The sequence below is a fragment of the Pogona vitticeps genome, chromosome 1 (genome assembly GCF_051106095.1).
Source record: "Pogona vitticeps strain Pit_001003342236 chromosome 1, PviZW2.1, whole genome shotgun sequence".
NCBI lineage: Eukaryota > Metazoa > Chordata > Lepidosauria > Squamata > Agamidae > Pogona > Pogona vitticeps.
The window spans coordinates 44,912,932-44,937,453 of record NC_135783.1 but is presented as its reverse complement, the minus strand read 5'-3'; the positions used below and the strand labels follow the sequence as shown (position 1 = coordinate 44,937,453).

Sequence of the window (24,522 nt, the reverse complement as noted above, 5' to 3'; positions counted from 1 at the left end):
GTGGGGTCCACAACTTGGGCATACACCTGGACCCGGCGCTCACCATGGAAATACAGGTGGCGTCGGTTGTCCGCTCCGCCTTTTTCCATCTTTGGTGGATTGCCCAGCTGCGGCCCTACCTCGACACGGGGGCTCTCACCACCTTAGTGCACACGCTCGTAATCTCAAGATTAGACCACTGCAACGCGCTCTACGTGGGGCTGCCTTTGAGGTTGATACGGAAACTTCAGATGGTGCAGAACGCAGTGGCCAGACTCCTTACGGGAGGGAGGAAATACCATCATATTACTCCTATACTGGCCAGATTGCATTGGCTGCCCATCTGTTTCCGTATCGAATTCAAAGTTTTAATGCTCACTTATAAGGCCCTAAACGGTTTGGGACCTCGATATTTGGCGGAACACCTTCACCCACCAAGATCTACCCGGATCACCCACGCAAGCCAGGAGGTGAGGTTGAGGAGCCTCACGCCAAGGGAGGCCCGGAGGGAAAAGACTCGAAACCGGGGCTTCTCGGCGGTGGCTCCTCGCCTCTGGAACAATCTCCCTTCTGAGATTCGCGCGGCCCCTACGCTGGGTACATTCAAAATTCAACTAAAAACATGGCTTTATGTCCAGGCCTTCCCTCCTGGCAGCATTTAAATTAATTTAATTTATTTAATTTAATTTTTTCTTTTTCTTTTCTTAACTATCATTTATTATTTTTAGTATGTTTGTTAATAATAGATGTTCATGGACTCATATTGTTTTAATTGTATTTTTTTTCCTGTTGTTAGCCGCTCAGAGTGGTATAATTATACTAGATGGGCGGGATATAAATCAAATAAATAAATAAATAAATAAATAAATAAATAAATAAATAAATAAATAAATAAATAAATAAATAAATAAATAAATAAATTTACTGTGTGGCTAAGTTCCCAGTATTACTGCTGTGCTTCCTCTTTTCTTTTTGCAGGTTTGAAGTTCTTTGTCCGAGTGACTTATGATTACTTTATCAATTCCTCCTTTGTTTGTTTCTTTAAAATCTTAATACATTTCTGGTGTGGTGGTGCCTGAGTTAACAAAGGATGAACCGAGTCCAGCCTAGAATTATCATGGTTGAGGAGTCTTTAGTAGGGGTTTCTCTTGTTTTCGTCATTAATTAGGGGTACTATAATCATTTAAGGGTACTATCATCATACTATAAAGAGCCTTGTTTCTGGAAATCTTGACATCTGAACTTTCATAATTCCCTAAAACTTGCTTCTGCATGTGCAAGCATGTTCGGCCATTATGGCAAAGCAAGGTGAATAAGTTTGCCATGGATGGAAAAGTAGGAAAGACAACCAATCTGTATGTAGATGTAGCAAGACATAGGTGTGGGCTGTCTCTGTCTTTGTTATCCCCTCTATTAATTTAGTTCATTTGCTCCGTGCATTGGTGCTCTGTTGCTCTTAATGCCACACCGATTTCTATCTTCTATTTCTTTATAATTTTCCCTCTTTCCCTGGCTGCTATACCAGAGGATTCACTCTGCTTTCTTCTCTGTATGTGTTTAAGTGTAGGTGGACTGTGCAAGTCTGATGTCTGCCCAACAATGTACTTTCTAAACAAAGGTTAACAAATTGTATATTGAGTGAATAGTTGGTTCTTAATATTAATAGATGGGTCTTTAAGGAAATTGATTTAGCTCTGCTGTGTGAAATTAAGTGGAACTGTCACTTGAATACAACAATGATGGTAGTTTCCTCTTATTGTTCGCTTCTTTGTGGCTGCTGACTGCATCAGCTGAAGGGTGTAGCATTGTTATGGAACCTTGCAGCTGAAGGCACAGGCTGTTACATTTACACCAGTCCACTGGTTGTGAAATGGTGATACATGAACCTATGCGGGTTATTGGATGTCACAGTTTAGGTAAAACTTATGCTTCTCTGGCTTATCTCCCTTCGAGAGGTGAGCAAGAGCAATTCCCACACTTCATTTCAGCTAATGTCAAACTATTTAAAATTATACCTCAGCGGGGTTACATCTTTAACAAATCAGATTTCACTTTCCCTTCTGTAACTGTATTGATTTTCAGGAGTTAGGAACAAAATTTTCCATTTTTGTGACCGCCTTCTCATTCTCAGTTGCTGTGTCATCCAGCATTGCAGTGTCAAGGCAAACAGGTCTGGGTTTCCCGCTGTGGTATTAGATGGACCAAGAAAGGCATGGCAAATCAACAGTCAGCCCTCCTCAGGAACCATTTCCGAAAGGAAAGAATCTGTACCCTATTTCTGCCTGAAACATGGCATCCCTTAAGGGTCTGACTCTTCAAGGAATTTGTATTTGCTGATGATAGCCAAGCTACCCAACAAACAAATAAGCAGACAAACAGACAAGCAAGCAAACTAACTAACTAAGAAACAAACAACAAACATAAGTGAAAATTCATCTCCAATAACTAAACTTTTTTTGGCAGTACCAAGAGGTTTTTGATACTACATAATCCTATCAGCCATTATGTGGCAGTTCTTCATTTACCTCCAGAAAACCAGTTTCCAGCTAATTTCAAAACACTTAAAAAAAAAAAAGCAACAGTACCCAAAGAATTTACCGCTGCCCATAGTTACTGCCTTGAGTAATTGCTGCACTGAGTTTTGAAAGTCAGGAAAAATCATCACTGATATTTGAAAAGGGGGCTTCATTTTGTAACTGAAGGTTGATATGGGGATGGTTCCTACTTTCCAACCTTTTTAAACTACCTCTGCTGGGATGTCTCTAGTGTTGCCACCAGATGGTGCTAGAGGAACTAGGTTGTTCAGAAACAGGAGACTACAGTACAGTACTGTATTTGATTGATTTTATAGTAACTTTACTTGAGTATCCCAGAATTTTTTACTTGTTCAAACTGTTGCAAGATTATTCGAAGCCATCCTGTGATTTACGTCTAGTGACAGTAAAGTTTGTGGGAGAAATCTGGTTGCTTCCTTTTATCTTTAAGGAGAGGGGAAACAAACCCAAAGTGGCTGTGTGTTCTGGAAGTAAACATAAAAATTAGAGTTAGGTAAAACCTGTTATTCCTGCCAACCTAGCAGTTCAAAAGCTTGCAAATGTTAGTAGATAAATAGGTACCATCTCGGTGGGAACGTAACAGCATTCCGTGTCTATTTGTGCTGGCCACGTGACCACGGAAACTGTCTTCAGACAAACGCTGGCCCAATGGCTTGGAATTGGGGATGAGCACCACCCCCTAGAGTTGGACACGACTGGACTAAATGTCAAGGGGAACCTTTACCTTAAAACCTGTTATTAGGACCACTGAAATGTAATGAAAACCATGTTTAAGCGGTCCATAAGTGCTTCATCAAACAAGATGGAAGGAAGAAAGAAAGAAGTTTAATAATTTGGTTTGCAACATTGGCCGTTTTGTGACTCTTGCCAAGATGGGGACTGAAGGATTAGGGTAATAGAAGAGAATACATCTTCAAGCATCCCTTTAAAGCTTATTGGGGCACACATTTAGCGGTCCGTTCTGTGTTCATAGACCAGGGACCCAGTTGAGATTTGAACATATTACTTTCCTCAAAGCCCACAAACCCCTAATCTGGTTTGATGTCAAAGGTGGCACAACATATTTTACCACTCTTGGTTAACATGACAACTCCTATGAAAAATATGTGATGCCACTCATTGAGTTTCCTTTTTTAAAAGTAACTCAGATATTTGTGGATTGTTCACGGTGTCCCTTAATTCTTGGAATGTCCTTAATTTGAGTATCTCCTACTACATTGGGTGGGCGATGACAAAATACGTAATTGTCAAGAATCTTTACTTGTAGTGTTGGTGTGAAGAAGTAGTTGGTGTTTAAGGGGAAAATAAGTGCAGTGTGTGGGATCTGGCAAGACATAGGTGGTGGCGCTGTGGGTTAAACCTCAGAAGCCTGTGCTGCAGGGTCAGAAGACCAAGCAGTCATAAGATCGAATCCACGTGACGGAGTGAGCGCCCGTCGTTTGTCCCAGTTCCCGCCAACCTAGCGGTTCGAAAGCATGCAAATGCAAGTAGATAAATAGGGACCACCTTGGTGGGAAGGTAACAGCGTTCCGTGTCTAAGTCGCACTGGCCATGTGACCACGGAAGATTGTCTTCGGACGAAACGCTGGCTCTATGGCTTGGAAACGGGGATGAGCACCGCCCCCTAGAGTCGAACACGACTGGACAAAAATTGTCAAGGGGAACCTTTACCTTTACCTTGTGTGGGATTACCAAAACCAAAATCCTACCATTTCCCCTTCTTGCTTCCAGAATTGATATGCTTCTTAGATTTAAGCAATAAAAAGCTCATCCTTGTCTCAAAAAAAAGGCAACTATTGATTCAGCTTTTGTTGTTGGCATTTTAACTGCTTGCTGGTTTCTTGTTTGAAATCCAGTTTGGCAACATATTTAAGTTTTCGTTGTTTTGGTTTCTGATCACTGGGAAGAAATCAAACACCTCTGAAACTTTAATATATTAAATGCATATTTTGTCTTTCAACTTAAAATAGGGCTTAGGGCGTCTAATATAGATAAAAATGCAACTAATATAACAAAGTCTTAATTAAAACATTAACATTTTTGAAATAAAATTGCATTCACTTGAAAGACACAACACAAATAACTAGATTCAGTTTGATTTCATTGTGTAAGATGTACCAATAAAATTTAAAACAGCTCTGGGTGAACGACAGAGGTGCTGATGTGAGTGATTTGAATTTTGGAACTACAGTTAATGTTTCCTGGAAGATGGACTGCTTACAAGTGATGGGTTGCACCTCACAAGGGAGGTATGTGTTTGGCCACATCATGAAGAACTTCATCAGCAGGGCCTTAAACTGAATTGGAAGGTGGAGGGATATGCAGGGTCAGAGGTAAAGATGGGGCAGATACGATACCACTTTTCAAATACAGAGGAGGGGTAGGTCTGTTCTCAATCATCCCAGATCCCAGGACACATAATAATGGGCTCAAGCTACAGGAAGCCAGATTTTGGTTGAAAATCAGGAAAAACTTTCTACTGATTAGACAGTACAGCAATGTGATCGACTACCTCGGGAGATTCTGAGTGCTCCAATACCGGAGGCATTAAAGAAAGAAACTGGACAATCATCTTTCAGATATTCTTTGATTTGGATTCTTGCAGTGAGCAGGAGTTGAACTGATTGCCTTACGGACTCGTCCAACAGCATTATTCTGTTATTCATTGATATTAGATGGATAGTTTTTTAAAGTGCCAAACTGATTTCTTATAATCTTAGAGCTGCAGAGCTGGAAGGGACCCTATAGATCATCAAGCCCAGCTCCTGTCAAGAACACACAGTGGGAAATTGCACTACCCACCTCTGGCTCCATGGCCAGATGCCTAAACCACTGAGCTACAGTATCTAATTGTACTTCCTATGGCAGTCACCTAAAGATTATTACAGTAAGAAGTGCACATTTGATGCTTACTCTAGACCTTTGTTGAGTTAGATGATTCATCATCTTGAGATTAATTGCACTTAATTATATTGTCAACATGAGTAACTTCTCTGCATTCTACACAATTTGTTCAAATTTGTATCTGTCTCATACATTTGATGTCTTCCCACTGTTAGTACTCACAGTGTTTATTAGTCCTCTTGCATGCGATTTCGCAATATATTTTCTCATCCCTGTGAAATGGGTGCTTGTTGTCAGTTATCCCATAGTTATTTTGTTCCATGAAATCAATGCGTGTAGAGTCTGTTTGCAGTTTCATGGCCATATCCCGGCAACATAATATTTTACCCTCGCCCACCTGCCCCATTTTGTTCTACTTTTCCGCTAATCAGAACACAGTCTGAGCCTTCAGCAAATAACTTGGCATCCATCATATTTATTGAAGAATTTGAATGTCAAGGAATAATATGTTGGTGCGAGCTAAAGAACTGAATGAAAGTAAAAGTGACAGTTTCTAATGCAACATCTTCATCTACATCTTACCAGTTTGTTAATTTCTGTTGAATTACTAACACTTTAAAGGTCTCAAAAAAAAAAAACCTGCATGGGATGACTGTTCTTTCAGGGAGCCCTCCTCTACAGGAAATATGCAGACTGAGATATGGGGTGGGCAAGGCAAAGGAAAGCTATTGCCTTCTTGAAAGATAGGGATTTAACTTAGAAAGCTTTATGCTTAGTGGATTTCACTTGGTGCTAGCAGTGCCATGTACATTGAACAATGTTTTGTAGTAGTAACCAGCTTGACTAGATGGCTGATTGGAGTACAAGGCCTTGAGACTTCAATTCTCCATTCTGACTCCTGAGAAAGGAGCCTGTTTGTGATGCTGTGGGTCAGCTGCATGGTCTCGGACGGCCACTAGAAGGAGGGAATCGTAAACTTTGGGAAAGAGCCAATGTAAGTTGGATTCAACTAGAGAGCACATAATTATAATTAATACGCACGAACTATAGTATGTATGTGGTAATGAGGTTTTTTAATTTAAAAAATCCTGCAATTGGACAGAATTATTGGATTATGTTGAAAATTGTCAAGATTCTCATCCATTGTGGATTTTCTATAAGTGTATATGTGTTTGCTGGTCAATGACCGTAATAAATATTTATTATTGTTATAAGTGTATATGCTTTAGGCAGAAATGAGCAGGGCTGTTAAGATCTTCTGGAGAGGCCCTTCTCTTGGTTCCACCACCCTGCCAAACTTGTTTGGTGAGGATACAAGTTAGGGTGTTCTCAGTGGCTCCTCCCAGGTTTTGAAAGGTGTTACCCTGAGAAAACCAAATTGACTCCCTCTTGTTCTTCTGCAAAGACTTTCCTTTTCAGGCAGGTTTTTAAGAAATACGTGGGGGTCTAGGAACATTCTATTTGTGAAATTTTGATATTTTCATATGATTTTAAAAATGATTTTTAAATTGTTTTTAATCTTGATTAATTTTTAATTTTTTTAAATATAGTTTTTACAGTATTTTAAACTTGCTATTATGGTACAGTTTTAATGGTTGTGAGCCACCTCAAGTGCCCTATGGGGAGAAAGATGGCATATAAATAATATTAAAAAATAAATAAAGACAAGACTTTTTGGAGGTCATTAATACATAGGGTTGATAAGGTAGAAGTAACTTAGACAAGGCTTTGTGAAGGTGATTAACACAGGTGGAAGAAGGCATCTCATCAAATTTGTTGAAAAGCATTTCCTTATAAGTAAGTAGAATGTAGCTTTATGAAAATGTTCATTTGTATACATTATTTTCTCTTACAAAATTTCTCTCTGTATTTGTGTGTATATGTCCTGTCATCAGGAGCCTGTCATTTGAAGGCTGCTTCAAATGACAATCCATCATTCAGTCAATCAGTTAATCAATATAATTTTCTTTATGTGAGGTATATCTATTTTGTTGATTTCAATATTTGTATATAACAAAGTATTTTAAAATATGTGGAGAGCAGTCAGTATAGTAGCTGAAGTCTTTGTGAAAAAAAACCCAGTGTAAATAAATTGGAAGAAATGCATTAAGTAGCTAAGCGATGGTCCCATTGGGTTTTACTTGGCTGACTTACTGCAAAATGATGTTTCTATTAAAATCAAATCCTACAAATCAGTTGTTCTTGCAGAATAACATGTTTGATTATTTTCTTATTAGAGTATGCTGATAAGTTTCTTAGGTCTGAATGACACAATATAAAAACAGCTACAGACATGGTATCTGCTTTTGATTAGAGGTGGAGAGAATTATGCCCCAGGTCAGAGAAATATATCATTGAATTTCATTCTTTCATTTCATTCATGAAAGAAAATGTACATTTTTACTTTTAAAAATACTTCTAAAATTACGATTAAACTCTACCAAAGCTTATTGCTGTATGCATTGGACCATGAGTAATGAGATACTGCTATGAAACAACTAGAAACAGTGAAGGGTGACAGAACTAGAATAGCTGACTACTGTAGGTTTCATTTGATACTTGATGGACCGTGCAATGCAGTATTTATTCAAATATATATTCTGCAACGTGTATTTGAAAAATCTTACTGACCTTCAGTTCATATTCTGGTTGCTGAAAAATGGGATATGGGGAGAGCTTCCAAGTTGGCTTCCTTTAATTGTGACTCTATAGTTATATGGCTGTGTTTTTTTTTCCTTCAGTAGAATTGTGGTAAAAGTACTAACTTGATTTGATGTGGGTTATCATTGTGATTGGGTTCAAGTGTGAAACTAGTCTCTCATGTTATGCTTTGAGTCATATTTTATGTTTATGAAGCCATTATAGACTTTCCCACCTCATGTTCATTTTAAATATCTTCCTTCTTTCTTCCCTGTCATGGATAAGCTATAACAAGCTTTGAATTCTTTCATCCGCTATCTAGTATCTGAATCATTAGTCTTTAAAAATTCTTATGTGGGTATATATTTATTTCAAACATTGCCTTCTTTCCAGTGCAGCTCCCAGTATAATTAAAAACCAGGTGCAGCTAGAAACACAATACGTCATAACATCAAACAGTGCAGCTCCCAATATAATTAAAAAACAGGTGCAGCTTGTTGTGTACGTCACAACATCAGAAAACAAACCAAGACGTGTGTAAGAGAATTAGAAACAAACAAACAGAAAATGCAGGTTGTTGTGAGTAAAATAACACATTGTGTATGAAAGTACCATCTTTTTTATACCAATCACCAATAATAGTTGGTTTAAAAAACATTCTAAAGTGCTTTAAATTCTAAAGTGATTTAAATGGTGTATCCATATGTGACTGTTTGAATCAGTAAATGGGATTATATTTTCCTAGAAGAGCTAAGCATGACATAAATTTTGTGCATAAATCTGCTCTTGGTAAATTTTAATTCCTGAATTGGATCTGTGGATGATACCTGGATGCCAGCAAGAGCTATTCTGTTGAGGATTAGATTCAGACCAGGGAGCTTTGCATTGACATGATAAAAGTAGCAATTACCATTAAAACCTGCACAGATAAAGGCAGTTAAGAAATGTGCACATTATGTGTGGGCCAGTCATTTACACTTGCTTTTATGATTTCCTGGGACCATCTTTGTGATTGAACATAATTGTTTATAATGTCATTAACTTATTTATCACAGAAGCCCTCCCCCACTGCTAGTCTTTTCATATTAGAAGCTGAGATAGTTGCTGCCATTCATAGGCTCCTCCCTCTTCCTATCTTGCTCACTTGTGTGGAAAGTATGGTAGCACAAAGGAAAAATGTTCTTTCCAGTCATGTTTGGTTGCTAAGACTCTTAATTCTGAGACTGGCTTTTGTCCGAGGCCAGCAGTTGTATTTTCATTGTGTCATTACTTACCTCCGTTTCATTAGGTTGTATAATATGTTTTGTGGTATGATATTAAAATTCTTTGTTTTATAAGCTCTTTCAAAAATCTTCCTTGATGTTATGTACTGTATATTTAATTGGCAAACCCAGAGGGTCTCTCTGCCATAATGCCATGCTAGCTCTCAGTTTGAAGGGAATATTTTCCATTTTATGGAGAAGCCAATAGAAGTACAGTAACTGATAGCTCCATTACCCCCTTAGAAACAAGGACAGTCCTGAGTATATATGGTTGCCATAGTAAGCAAGGAAAGCTTGTTCAGTTGATTATGTATTTTAGAGCCAGATACTCTCCAAGAGATTTTATTAATAAACCTTTAGTTAAAGGCATTTCTGTATAATGTTGTTTCCCATATTCAGAAGCTAAAACATAAAAAGAAAACTGAAGACCAGTGTTTCTCAGCCAGAGGCATATGCAACACTATGTACAAAGAAATCTAGATGGAATTCAGACATTTTGCAAGAAATTTTAGTTCCTAAAAGAATTATTATTGGGTTTGTAGATGTTTATTTCAGTAGTGGAGCTGTAATTTTATGTCCTTATAACTTAATGTAAAACAAGTTACTCTGCATTCTACATAGTTTATATATATTTAGTTTAATAAATATGGCAACAGAATGCCAACAAATGTCTTTCTGTGGGGGGGGAGAGACCTTGTTTCCTATCATGGTGAGATACATGTTCTTTGCCGTTGATAAGAGCACACAAATTTCAGAAATTTGAAAACCAGTGTTGTAGTTGCTGGAGTTTAATTTACAATCTCACCTGCTGTCTGTAGCGTGAGTGACCGGGAGGGACTTTTCTAGGCTGGGGTTCCATTGGAAGGGTTCCTGGATCTGAAAGCGGTGAGAGAGAAGGCCCTCTCTTGTGCCCCCACCAATTGTACTTCTGAAGGTAGTGGAACCAAGATAAAGGTCTCTCTTTAACTGTGTAGCAAAAAGAGAATTTCACTAGAAATTCAAAACTCTGCAACAATAGTCTATTGTGGAACATACCCCTAAGGAAATGTTCTGCCTAGCTGAAATTCCAAGCATGTTTGTGTTAATTTATTACATTCATTTTGATCTTTTAAAAGGAAGCCTAATTGCCAATATCTTTATGGGCATAAAGCTAAAAGGTTGTTAAGGGCATTTTTCACCATCTTTCCATCCATTCAGATATCACTATCATTATCATCATTATCTTAGTACTGCAGAGCTGGAAGTGACCCTATGGACTTTCGAGTCCAGCTCCTGTCAAGGAGGCACAGTGGAGAATTGAACTCCCAACCTCTGGCTCCATAACCAGAGATCTAAACTACTGAGCTACCCAACAGTTAAGCTGCTAACAATAAGCACATGATAAATATAGGCCATTAGGACAAATAAAAGTAGATCAGGTGGATCATTGCTTGCTGTCCAGGCATACAGCATAGTATAAAAATGTATGGAAATGTAGTCATTAAAGGCCAGTGGAAAGACAACCACATGGAATTTTGCAGGCAGAGAACTTGTCACGGTATCACAGCTGAGATCCTGCGCATCTCTCCACCATATTCCAGCTTAAATTGACAAAGCTACATACATTATTTCACTCATGTCTACATTTTTGATTACTGACCTTTCTGGATTTTCAAGTACTTTAAAAAAAAGAAGTGAATCTGGATATGTGAAGAAAGAGAAAGTTATACCCTCACCCATCCCTGTTGCTGTCTCCATGGAGAGAGCCATGGACTGAAGAGAAAAATGTCTGCTACATGTGGGGTCTTTCCATATGATTGGTGATCAAAAAAATAAAATAAAATCCAGTTTCTCAATCAGTTGGCTAGTTGCAGGTGTAGCAGGCTGTCTCCCTCTTTAGTCTTCTCTTGTTTATCTGGAGATAGTGGCAGGTGAAAGGCTGGGCTAAAATTCTCTGGTTACGCTTTCAGATTAGCCACTTTTTGAATGCCTGACCAGAATGTGTGCCTTTACACTAGCAGAAATGCACTACCACACCTGCAGATCATCCACCCCAGTTTACAGCAGTGTGCTGTGCCATATTCCATATAGTTCCAGAGGATTTTCAACTGCCCAAAACAGTTTCAGAAAACAAAAGAATGCTGCATTTATAGGTGATCAGCTGTATGCAAGCTATACAAAGCATTCTTTCTGTATTTATCAATATTGTATTTCAAATCAGTGGATGTTTTATTTCACCAAATACCCTTTTTTCTGTCCTCTTCCCTTTATGCCAGAGGCAAAGTGCGCAAATGAAATACATCTTCACATGCAACTTCCACTTTAGGCTGCCCATACAGAATTGCAAGGGTTGTTAATCCTTTTGCTTCAGGATATAGACTTGTATCAGCAATTGTGGCCAAGAGACATTTTGGCTGCTTAGCAGTAGCTTCTGAACAATTAGATTCCTGCTGATAATTTTATGCCTCCTTGTTCAATCTTGCGTCATAGGGTACCTGTGTGCAAAGAGGATGGTTTAGACGGGCCATTAATCCTTTAAAGGATGGTAAATTTTTAACTTCATTATTTGATTTTATAGAAGTTTGTTTCAAAAAGCATATGAGAAGGCAGCAAAATGTATCCAAATGTGATCATGCTTACAAAACAGATTGTTCTTTCCCACAAATCTGTTATATTGTTAAGAAATGTTTTGCATTCTGAAACATTTTCTTTAAAGAGCTTTCCCAATTTCAGCTAACTTGAAATAACCACCCACTTGCTGTAGTAGTAAATAGATAAGAGAAACTAGAATTAGAGGAATTCCAGTCTTAACTGTACATAAAGTGTTTAAAATGCTGCTGTCCTTGAGATTTTTTTGAACTGTCTAAAACATAAATTATGCATTTTGCATTTAATATTTTATGACTCAGTGTTATGGCAATTGTAATGTAAACATTGGAATACCAGGAAAAAGCACCATCAAGAGAATGGAGTGGAGAAGTCTTACCAGTGGCAATTTTATACAGACCACATTATTTTATGTCTGAGTGGAAGAGGCCTCCCTGGTCTGACCTTTCCCTAAAATGCATTCTTATTATCTGCTGTAAAGACAAGGCCCTCTCTTATGGGCTAGAGTCATGCTGCATGAAGTACTCCACTGACAAAGAATGTCTCACTTCTTTTGAACAGAGTCTCAAGCTCAGGTGTCCATCTTCTCTCTTTTTTGGCAAGGAGAGGTGAATTGGGGCATTTGGCTCTCTGTGTTGACAATGGCCTGGCAATGGGAAGGAGAGTCCCTTAGTGTCTGTCTGGGGTTAGCGATAACCAGTAATCTTGGATAAGTGCCATGGTGCCTTTGTGACAGACAAGTTGGCATTGGTATTTTGTGATGGGTGGGGTTCGTGTCAAGCATATCTGGTTTGATTTCAAAAAGACAACCCATTTATTAAAGAAGACTGACTCTTCTGTGTTAAAAACAATGTATAAAGCTGATGAATTATACCAGATGTTGACAAGAAATAATGCATGAAACATCAAAATACTTAAAAGGTTATTTTGGAAGAGTCATTGTGGGCACAATCTGTGAATGGCTGCTAGTAGCTGTTCATTATAAAATAAAGAAAAGGGTGCTACATAGATGGCATTGTTATATAGCAAAAATACGTTCATAAAATACTCATGTCCTGATAAATGTCATGACAGTCTGTTTGTTTCTGGATTATATTCTAGTTCCTAGTTGTGGGGTGCTGTTGCTGCTTTGGGGAACTGACACCCCATGAGGTAGAGTTAATGCTATGTTAGAAAGCACCCCTGAAGAATGGGAATTGGCTAATAGCACACCTGAGATGTAATTTTCGTTTCCTTCCAGAGACCACACTTTTCAATTCCTTCCTTGAAGCAAAATTGGGAAGAATACAGACTTCAGTGTTTGAAATATCTCCATGAAACACCACCCCTTCTGTCAGGTAATGTGGCTACATAGATATGGCAGTCACAAGGATACGTTCATTGCCTTGGTTTTCAGTATTGTGCAAAACAAACGTTCATGTTTGGGCAGTTAGATGAAGGTGGAGGAGAAAAGGTTCTGCTAAGTGTAAGAATTTGTCTACATTGTCAAAGGTTAGAAGTTGCATTAGGGAACACTGTCTATGGACAATGAAAAGGCTGGGGAAAAAGAGAGCATTGCTTCCCACCTCATTGTACAGAAGACAAAATGTGCAATAACTATGATAAGGTCTGTTATGTAATTTTTTTCGTGCTATACCTTAATGTGGTGTATGCCATGGTTGTCGTAGTGGCACAATTCAGTTCTCAGAGAACAAAAGTCTTCCCTTACCTCATATTACAATATGCAAGTCTTTCTTCCCTAGAAGAGGTAAGAGGATTATGTTTAATACAGAATTTGATAATATTTATTTTTTAACACATACATCAGAGGTGAACAGGAGGCCTGTGGACTACATTCTAGTCTAAGGCCAATTTTGTAGCTCTCTCTCTCAGACACACACCCATGTTATCAAACTTGGAAGACAGCAGAATTCCCTTTTAAGTAGGAAATACTCATGAATAAGAAATTATAGTTTTAAAAGGTTTTTTAAGTGGCTTGCCAAAGCAATCCATTTATGACAGTGGTTCCCAACCTTTATGTTCTTGGACTATAACTCCTATCATCTCCTCATTGTTTTAAATCAGTATTTCTGGTTTGCCACCAAATGTTGATGCAGTAATGACATAGCTGGACTCCCATACGGGGCCAGGATATTAGTCCATGTGTGTGCAGTGAAAATTGCAGTGGCTGAACTAGTAAGTCTGACTAGAGTAGGATATTTAACCAGTGAGAATTTGATGAGTCAATTCCTCCATTAGTTCCATTGATTTAAATGGGCCTACTCTAGTTGTGGCTTACTTAATTGTAGTAAGTCACAATTGGAGTAGCTGTGTATGAATCAATGGAATTTACAGAGGAATCACCCAATCTTCATGATTCAGTAGGTCTACTCTAGTGTGATTTAGTATGTTAAATGACAGGAATTCAGTTAATGAAAGATAAAATATTCAAACATGAAACATAATAGTGTTATAATCCAATTGCCTAAAGGCAGTATAATGAATAAATGTTTTATTCAGCTAACTGATTAATAGTGAACAATTTTCCTAAAACTGAAAAGACGTTGGCTTGACAGGGGTGGGTCAAAAAGCAAGTCCAGATGGCACCACTGTTACTGGAGATTATCCTGTTTCTTCTGACTGTAAATTTAACTATCACTGGATTATTTGAAGTGTACACTAGGTCATTTCAGCTGTAAGTATACATTAAAAACTAGGTCACCAGCTAAGTGGAAGGTGCCTACAATTAAGTTTTCAGGTCTTTGGCCCTTTAACTCCTAGTAATTTGAAAAATAAATTGTACAATGTATCTGGATGTTTGAGTTTGATGTATTAGAATGGATGTATCTTGAACTGTTTCAGAATCTGTTCTTTAAAAAATGTTTAGAACTGCCTCTCAGAATTGCATTGTTGAAGTAGAGGAAGACACTGCAAGTATTAATATCAAGTAACATTAATCTCCCTTGCTCTGTTGGGCAGCTAAGGGTATACTCCTAGACTGATAGTTTAATAAATCTCGCTGAAGCTTTAGCATGTTGAATAAACTATAATGCTGATTGGTAACCTTTTGTGTGAGTATTTAAGCAATGCATCAAATAAATAACGGAAGTTACAGTTTGAAATGACATCAGAGCAGGTCATTTATCCAGAAGAAAATGCATGCAGTGTTTGGAGTAATTCTCTGAAGTGGTAAAAGCCGAGCTAGCAATGTGTGCATTGTAAAGCAGACAAAGTGGAATACCTGAATTGCCCCAAAAGTGGCTGCTATAGTGACAGTGTTACCTGTTCAAGTAAGTGCCATGGAATGGATGTATTCCAGATGAAATATGTAAATTAAAACAACACATATTAACACAGCCACCTTGTATCAGGATTTCATAGGAAGAAATCCTGATACAAAAATCAGACCGTGTCCCAAGAATGACTTGGGAGTGGTCTGAACATAAATGATGCAACCACTTTACTGAATTAAATGGTTGGTTAATGCCTGGATGGGAGACTGTGTGCAAACTCTTGTAAAACTCTTAAAGCTTTGTGATAGAAGCTGTAAAATTTGAATAGTTATAAAAGCAATTTTTGTTCAATATAATTTGTATAGTTGCTTCTTTATGTCACACTGATAAGTCTTCATGTATTCTCTGTTTACAGAAGGCAAGTTCTGCAATAGGACATTTGATAATTATGTATGTTGGCCTGATGGTGTACCTGGCACTTATGTGAATATGAGCTGCCCTTGGTATCTTCCATCAGTTAATTCAGGTAAGTATAAGAAGTATGTGTCTTGGAAACTATGTGCATGATTGCTCTGCTACAGCTTATTAAGCTTGCTGAAGGCAAGCACTGTTGTAAGATAATGTAGGTCTGTATCTAAGATGACCTCTGAATGCTGTAAGTTCACATGACTGAAGTTCCTGTATGGAAAAAAGCTCCCCAACCCAGGATAGTCTAGCTATTGGAGAGAAAGATCCTTTTGGCTAGCCATCTCCATGTCAAAGAATCTGATGTGGTTTACTCTCAATGAGGAGTTGACCTGAGGTAATTTCACATTGCTTGGAAATTTCCAGGCAGTAATATTGAAGAAAACAGTGCAGTATTGAATGAACTGTCTGTTTATCTATCTTTGCCATTTCATTCATTTAAGTAGAAGGAATGGCCTTTTAAGAAGCTTTAGTTGTAAATATCAGTTTGAAGCACATATTTTTAGAATTTAAGTATTTAAATAACATGTACTCTCTGAAATTTGAACTCTGCTGTTTTCCAATTGAACTCTTTTGGCAAAATCCTGTTCGAAAACACAGAGGCTGAAATCCTGTTATACAGTAACATAAGTGGCGCAAATTTTGGAAAGAAAATGCTGTGAGTTAAGAAATCTCCATAGATATTCTCTGTTGCATACTGAGTTATAAGACTTGGCATGCAGTGGGTAAGGTCTACAGAGATTTTTTTTAATGTAGAGAAATTTGCATCTAAGCATTATGCTGTTTGTGTAACTGCACAACAGGCTGTCATTGCATTTTGTACAATCTTCCCTTGCAGTTATGCAAGCCAGACACCACTCTGTTAAAAGTAATGGGGCCTCCTCATGTACAACGGTGTCATGAATGCACCCCTGTGTAAATGCCCAGAAGAGGATAACTGTGTGTGCAATAGATTTTCCCGTACAATGTAAAATATGAGTAGCAAGATCCTTGAGTAGCAAGGATTTCAAAGGTTTGATATTTTATTGACAAAAATGCTGCTGTGATGACAGACTGAATCCTGCAGCCTTTTTGGATACTTACCTGCAGTTCTGGTTTTTCTGTAACAAGGAAACTACAGACATCCATTGTTCTTCATGTTCTACTTTTTGTTGCAGAAGCTGTGTTCCTTTGTTTCAGAATTCAAATTTTAATAGGGACCACTGAGGTGCAGAGCTATGCAGGGTGGGAGATATGAAGAGCTTGGAAAGTTTTACTCACAACATTTTACTATAACATTTTACTCATCCCTGTGCTATAGAAAGGGCCAAAATGTAATTGGTTTTTTAAAATTACAGTTTATTGATTTGTTCAGAAGTGTCAGCTTTAATTCTTGTAATATCTTCAACATAAGTGTTGGGAGCTTTTGTGATTAAGAAAAAAAAATCTCTGTTTCTCTCTGGTATGAGTATTTCCCCCTTTTTTGACCAATTTTTCCAAAATATCTAATTAACTTTTATGATATGTTTATTCTTTATAGTGACTGTTATCTTAGAGTCATTGGAAAATTGAATTTACAGGCTCTTTATTTGTTTTCAGAACATTCACGAGCATGTACATGATTTAAAGTTATATAATTTTTTTCTTGTAATAATGTGCATTATTGTTGACTTTCCAGTTAATTGATACAACAGCCCACCAGACATCCCAGAACTCCTTCCAATAGTTCTAATCACCCTTTATCTAAAAACCTGCATGCAAAATTAAATGTCTTCCCTCCAGTGAACCTATTTATTTTCCATCTTTAGTACTTTGTGGCAGTCTTTTGGCTGCTAACAGCACTAAAAGTCATCACTGTAGAAGAGAGCCAAGATTTACCACAAACCTGCACTTTAATAAATTATCAGAATGTGCTGCATCTTTCATGTACATCTGCAAATAAGCAAAATCTGTATTATCCTGGAATAGAGCACAATTTTCACTTAAAACTAATAAGTGTGCACCAACACACCTTGAATTGAGCAATAAGGACAGCTCAGCTTCATAATAGTGTGTATGTGCATCATTCTTCAAGATTAAAGTAACATGCAGATTAAAGTAACACAATTGTTCTGCTGTGATTCACATAGATTTATAACATGTCAAAGTTGGAAAGATTTCTAGGCTTATCATGAGCTAATTACTGGGATATAGTCAACATGATTGATTCAGAAGTGTCAGTTTTAATTCTTGGGATACCTTCAGCAGAAATGTTTGGGATTTTTGTGATGAAGAAAAAAAGTCTCTGGCTTATTATTCTGTCCAGTCTAAATATTTTCCCTTCTTTTGACCTTTTCTATATTTCCAAACAATTTAATTATCTTTTATGGTACGTTTACTCTTTATAGTGACTGTTATCTTAGGATCATTGGAAAACTGAATTCACAAGTTCTTTATCTTTTTTTCAGTTGTTCATTCACAGACATGTACATGATTTAAAGTTAATTAAAATTTTGCTTGTGTGGAATTGTTGACTTCCACATTATGTGATACAAGAGCATGTCAGACATCCCAGAACTTCTTCCAGTAGTTCTAATCATCCATTATCTAATAACCTAAATACAGGATTAAATACCCTCCCTCTAGTGATCATGGGTACAAAAGAACTTTCTTAGCATAAATTTTTCAACAAAAATTTCTGAGTTGCATGCCTTACTGATCAGACTCGCAAAATAAACACATTTGCCTTTCAGCCACAAAACAAAATGTGGTTAAATATAAGATGTGGAGAGGAGGAGAAAGACAAGTTATCACAAACAGATGGGTTTAGATGTATTACTTTTAATTACCTGCTAGGCATATTGTCTAGTGAGTATGGGATTATCAAGCTGACTAGACCTTAGAATTTGTGAGCAAAATACATCCAGTTCACCACAGCGTTCTACTGTATTTTAGTTGTGATAAACACTATTAATGATGAATGTATTTGTTAAAATCAACCAAATAAAAATTCAGTATTAAGAATCACAGGCTCAATAAAGCAGATTAAAAAAGCAAACATGACATGCTAATTAGTGACAATTGAAATGTGTCTGAGAAATGTTATATTTTCTACAATTTTGCCATCCCTCTCAGTAATAATCATGTCGGTTCCTTTAGAAAAGGTAACATGAGGCCGAAAGGTTGCATGCAGTCTAGGGGCTCAAACAAGGCCCCAGAATCCCAGAGTGCTTTCAGCCACCTCACCCCTATTTTTAATTTTTCTCTTAATTTTTTTTGTTTATTTTGATTCAAAAGATGGTGTAACGGCCTCCTTCCACCTCACAAAGGAAGATCGCTACGTCACCACACTTCTACACTTCCGGTAGACTGCCACCAACCATTCCCTGAATTGAGTCACACAGACTGGAATGGATTTAAAAATAAAAGAACTAAATGTTTATTGATTGGTACACATGGATTGGTAAAACACAAATATCATGTAATCAGGTAACGAAAGGCTCAAGCTTATACAGGCTCTCCAGACGTGTTCACACAGAACCCAACTCCTCCTCTCTCCCACATCAAACTCTCACTCTCTATATATACAACACAGCTCCTCCCCCTGATGTCCCGCCCTCCGACCACCATTGGATGACATCTTTCCCTCCAAACCCTTGAAGGACAGGTGACATCAGAGCTGACTGTAACAGATGGGGACAACAGTGCCATGATTTGAGGAATCCCTAGCATTCCTGTCCTTCAATGTTTAATTTTTTTCTTAAAATATCTTTGGCCACTAGAGGGTGCAAATAGCTTTTTTGAATTTAAAGCACCCGTATCATTTTAGTAAGGAAAAAAGTGGGGTTGAGGTTACCAGAGGAAATGTGGTTATAAAAGGTCCAGGGATGGGTCTGTGGCCACTGGACCTCTGAGGGTTGATTACCCTTGTTATAGAAAGTACTTGAAGGGTACCTCTGAAGTGGATAAATTATACTAATGACAGCTGAGTGAAAGTGTTTTCTTGTCCAACATATTTGAAGGGAAGCAGAGCAAGGAAGACAGGATTATACATGTTCTTTAGTTCCTTAACAAAAAAAAGCATACAATGAAAGGACACATGAATGACTGTCTTCATGTCACCATAGATTATAAGGGCAAGAACATTTGCATCCAACAGTGTTCACTGTCCATAAACGAAGAGCTCTGATGTTCAGTGTAGCTAGGTATCTCTAAGAGCTTATCAGAACTGTAGACATTAATAATCAAGCAATAGGATTGTGTGCCTTTTTTCCTCAAAGAATTAAAAATCCATGTAGTTGTTACTGACAGTTAATTTAATAAGCTTAGACATCTGGCACCAGGAAGAGATCCTACTTTGCATGGCTGCTAGTGAGCATTTACCCTCAGAGTGTTTAAGATGCAGTATTGGTCTTGTTTGCACAGCGTATATTCATTTAGGTTGTGAACTGGAACATCCACACAGTCTCTGTTGAATCAGAAATGTTGTTCTCTCCTCTCTGCTTTAAACAGATAGAAACTTCAAAACCTCCACCCTTGCTTTTTTTGGCCCATGGCACATCCAACTTGGCAAGGTATCTCTGAGAGCTGAAAATGAATGAAAAATTACTTTCCCCCCCAAAGTTGTAGTCAAGGCTGCGTCATTTGCTATCTGACCTTTTCAGGTGGATCACTTTTGCAGGCTGCTGTTATTTCAATCCATCCAGTCTTTAAAGAAAAGCTGCCTTTCTCCCCTCCCACAACCCTTTGAGGCACTGCCGTTAAGGCAGTTTGTTCTATGTTGTTGTTGTTTAGTTGTGTCCGACTCTTCGTGACCCATGACCAGAGCATGCCAGGCTCTCCTGTCTTCCACTGCCTCCCGGAGTTGGGTCAAATTCATGTTGGTAGCTTCAATGACACTGTCCATCCATCTCACCCTCTGTCATCCCCTTCTCCTCTTGCCTTCACACTTTCCCAACATCAAGGTCTTTCCCTATCTCCCTTGCATTTTGTTTCACTTCTCTTCTCTGCTATTTGTAAGGCCTCGTTGAACAGCCACTTTGCTTTCTTGCATTTCCTTTTCTTTCGGATGGTTTTTGTTGCTACCTCCTATACAATGTTACGATTCTCCATCCATACTTTCTACTTTCTACTTTTATTAGATTTTTACCCTGCCCCCCCTAGACAAAGTCTACTCAGGGTGGCCTACATACATAATAAAACGTCACAGAAACAGCATCATAAAACATTTAAAAGCATCAAATTTTAACAATTATATAAATCCTTGCCAAGATGAGGTTATTAAAAAGAAAAGAATAAAATCCATAGTTCTTCAGACACTCTGTCCACCAAATCAAGTTCCTTAAATCTGCTCATTTCCAATGTGTATTCATAAGGGATTTGGTTTAGATTATACCTGACTAGCCCATTGGTTTTTCCTATTCTCTTCATTTTAAGCTTCAATTTTGCTATAAGAAGCTGATGATCAGAGGCACAATCAGCTCCAGGTCTTGTTTTTGCTGACTCTAGAACTTCTCCATCTTTGGCTGAAGAGAATATAAACAATCTGATTTTGGTATTGCCCGTCTGGTGATTTCCATGTGTAGAGTCGCCTCTTGTGTTGTTGGAAAAGAGTCTTTGTGATGACCAGCTTGTTCTCTTGACAAAACTCTATTAGCCTTTGTCCTGCTTCATTTTGAATTCCAAGGCCAAACTTCCCTGTTGTTCCTTTTATCTCTTGACTCCCTACTTCAGTATTCCAGTCCCCTATAATGAGAAGAACATCTTTCTTTGGTGTCAGTTCTAGAAGGTGTTGTAGGTCTTCATAGAATTGGTCAATTTCAGCCTCTTCAGCATTGGTGGTTGGTGCATAAACTTGGATTACTGTGATGTTGAAAGGTCTGCCTTGGATTCGTATTGAAATCATTCTATCATTTTGGAGATTGTATCCCAGTACAGCTTTCCCCACTCTTTTGTTGACTATAAGGGTTACTCCATTTCTTCTATGGGATTCTTGCCCACAATAGTAGATATAATTGTCTGAACTGAATTCGCCCCTTCCCATCTATTTTAGTTCACTGATGCCGAGGATGTCAATGTCTATTCTTGCCATCTCCTGTTTGACCACATCCAGCTTACCAAGGTTCATAGATCTTACATTCCAGGTTCCTATGCAGTATTCTTTGCAGCATCGGACTTTCCTTTCACTTCCAGGCGTGTCTGCAGCTGAGCATCCTTTTGGCTTTGGCCCAACCACTTCATTAGCTCTGGAGCTACTTCTACTTGTCCTCCGCTCTTCCTCAGTAGCATGTTGGATGCCTTCCAACCTGAGGGGCCCATCTTCCAGCATCATAGATTTCCATTGAAATCCATGACCAGTGGGACTTTTCTTTGAAGTCCAATAGAATTCAGGAAATGTGCTTTCTCTTGTGACATCTTGGTCATCCTAACCTCTACTTTAAGCTTAGTTCTTGACCCCATTCTTTGGACAAAAAACAGGATCTCACATAGAGGTTGCAGATCAAATGTATATCCCTACATGTATTTGTGGCGATTCAACATAATACATTTGTTTGTTACAAATTTGCATTGTATGCATTGTAAGTGACTGTAAAAAAATCATATGATTTCAAAAGTGAAGTGATATATTTTAAATATAGGGTCACTATAAGGCAGTTCCAACGACAGGACAGAAAACACACACACACATTTTGTTTTTGTACTGGATTTAAGCAAATAAATTATAATTAACAGCAAACATGGAAGGAGCCTTGTCAAAAATTGTAAGGACTGTGGACACATTCTTGCATCCCCTGACTAATGACAATACCCTGTCGGCTCACCCTTTCACTGAATTGCTTGTGATTGAATTGCTTCTGACATGAACGAGAAGCTATGAATAATAATAACAAAAGAATAACAAAATAAAATACAATTGACATGCCTTAAAAATCTCTTAACTAAAAAAAAACACTAATACTAGTTTACTTACTTGTTTGCCTCAGAAGGATTTAGCTAGCTCTAGAAAACATAATGGGACATGGTCGCACTGTGGGTTAAACCGCAGAAGCCTCTGTGCTGCAAGGTCGGAAGACCAGCAGTCATAAGATCGAATCCATGTGATGGAGTGAGCTCCTGTTGCTTGTCCCAACTCATGCCAACCTGGCAGTTTGAAAGCATGCAAAATGCGAGTAGATAAATAGGTACCACCTTGGTGGGAAGGCAACAGCATTCCGTGTCTAGTCGTGCTGGCCACGTGACCACGTAAACTGTCTTCAGACAAACGCTGGCTCTACGGCTTGGAAATGGGGATGAGCACTGCCCCCTGGAGCCAGACACGACTGGACATTTGTCAAGGGGAACCTTTTCCTTTACCTAGAAAACATAACAGTACAATATTCAAACAAAGGATGCCATCAGGTTTTCTCATATAGGTCATGGCTTTAACTCATTGGTTTGGAAGGTAGAAAGATTTGGGACTGGACTGTTTCCCTACCAGTAAAAGATTCCTTGGCCAGTTTGAAGTTTCCCTTGTGGGTTGTCAGTGGGATGGTGGCTTGTAAGCAGGCAAGCATTTTTCATGCCTCTGTAGTTAGAAGGAGCAACTGCCTTTAATCAAGAAGGAAGCACTTGTATTCTATTTTCTGTGTCTCTGCAGTGGTTCAAACTTTAATATATTCTTAGCAAATTTTCAGGCTGTGCCTTCTGGAATTAAAATGAATTATTGAGCCAAGCTGTCAGGGCAAAGCCAATTAAATCTGTAATATACAATATATGTTTCAGAAAGCTGGCATGTGTAAAATTCCTCTATAAAAGAACACTTAGAACACTAACCTCCAAACTTTGTACCCAAAGATTCCTTTGCTCTGAAGAAAGTGGACATTTTTAGGAAGAAGGGAACTTTTTGATTAACATCAGTTGTATAACATTGTCCAAGGTGTGCATGCAGATTGAGTGGACACAGCCTTGCTTAGGGATGTAAAACAAAATTTTGAAGCTGTGGAAAATAAATGTTACCCTCCTGTGCTTTTTCCTCCCAGGAAAACCCCCGCATATTTCTGAAATTTAAAGGGGGGAAATAAAAAACAACACAATATTTCTCTTTAAAGTACCATTCAGAAAGCTAAAGTCCATTTGGAATAGGAAGTGTGTATTATGAAAAAATGTTTTTATGTATGAAAAACTATTATGTATACTATTAGAACTTGAAATCTCTCCTTGTTCTAGCTTTTTAGTGATCAAATAACATTACCCAAGGATCACACAGCTACTTTATTCCTTTCATTGTGTTGAGACAGCCTAAACTGACAAGAACAAGGTGTTCACCAAGTGTTCTTCAATCCTTGCAGGGAGATCATTGGTATCCTTCATGTCCCAAAAAAAGAAAGAAAGAAAAGAAAATTACACCAGTGCATCTTAGGTAGCTGAGAATAATATCAGATAGGATATTTGTTTTCATGTCATAAATTGGGAGGCATTAAATGGAGCCATTTAGGCTCCCATGTCAGAAATATAAATCTGAAGGTCAGACCAAGTCATTTTATGGATGATAAAATCTGTGCTACGTGGAGCTGAAGTCTTCTTGAAGTGCAGCACCTGCCTGTCTACTCCCAACAGGAACATAAATAGGTATATACATATACATACATACATACATACATACATACATACATACATACATACATACATACATACATACATACATACATACATACATACGTGTGTATACGCACACACACACACACACACACACGCACACATAGTGCATACATTTTCCCTACATGGTAGACGTTCTGAGGACTGCAAGTATATTTTCCTAAAGTTGTAGTCTTGCACTCTCTGAATCTGATTTTCAGCATTCAAATGTCAGAATGGGTTAGCAGAACTTAGGATCCATATGTCAAATTGAATACCATCTGCCAGACAAGTACAGCAGTCTTCAAGTTGCTTTACATCCTTCCTGTTATTCCTGTCCAGCAGAAGTGCAGGGATTCGCAGAGCAGAATAGCTTCCAGATCCCCAGTCTAGGCTACTGCTTTTTCT

General features: G+C 38.1%; 1 protein-coding gene and 1 long non-coding RNA gene across 3 annotated transcripts in view; one reads left to right on the top strand and one right to left on the bottom strand.

Moving 5' to 3' along the window:
- GLP1R (glucagon like peptide 1 receptor) overlaps window positions 1-24,522 on the top strand; it is a 142,388-nt gene that overhangs the window by 61,885 nt on the left and 55,981 nt on the right. For both annotated transcript variants that reach the window (XM_078383033.1, XM_072991507.2), the window contains 2 exons: window positions 13,107-13,203; window positions 15,494-15,604. In XM_078383033.1, the coding sequence (XP_078239159.1) occupies window positions 13,107-13,203; window positions 15,494-15,604 (208 nt within the window). The remainder of the gene's footprint in view (window positions 1-13,106; window positions 13,204-15,493; window positions 15,605-24,522) is intronic.
- The window catches only part of LOC144585833 (uncharacterized), a 37,486-nt gene continuing 31,876 nt past the window's right edge, over window positions 18,913-24,522 (bottom strand). The window contains exon 3 of the long non-coding RNA XR_013540398.1: window positions 18,913-23,844. This is a non-coding gene — a long non-coding RNA (uncharacterized LOC144585833). The remainder of the gene's footprint in view (window positions 23,845-24,522) is intronic.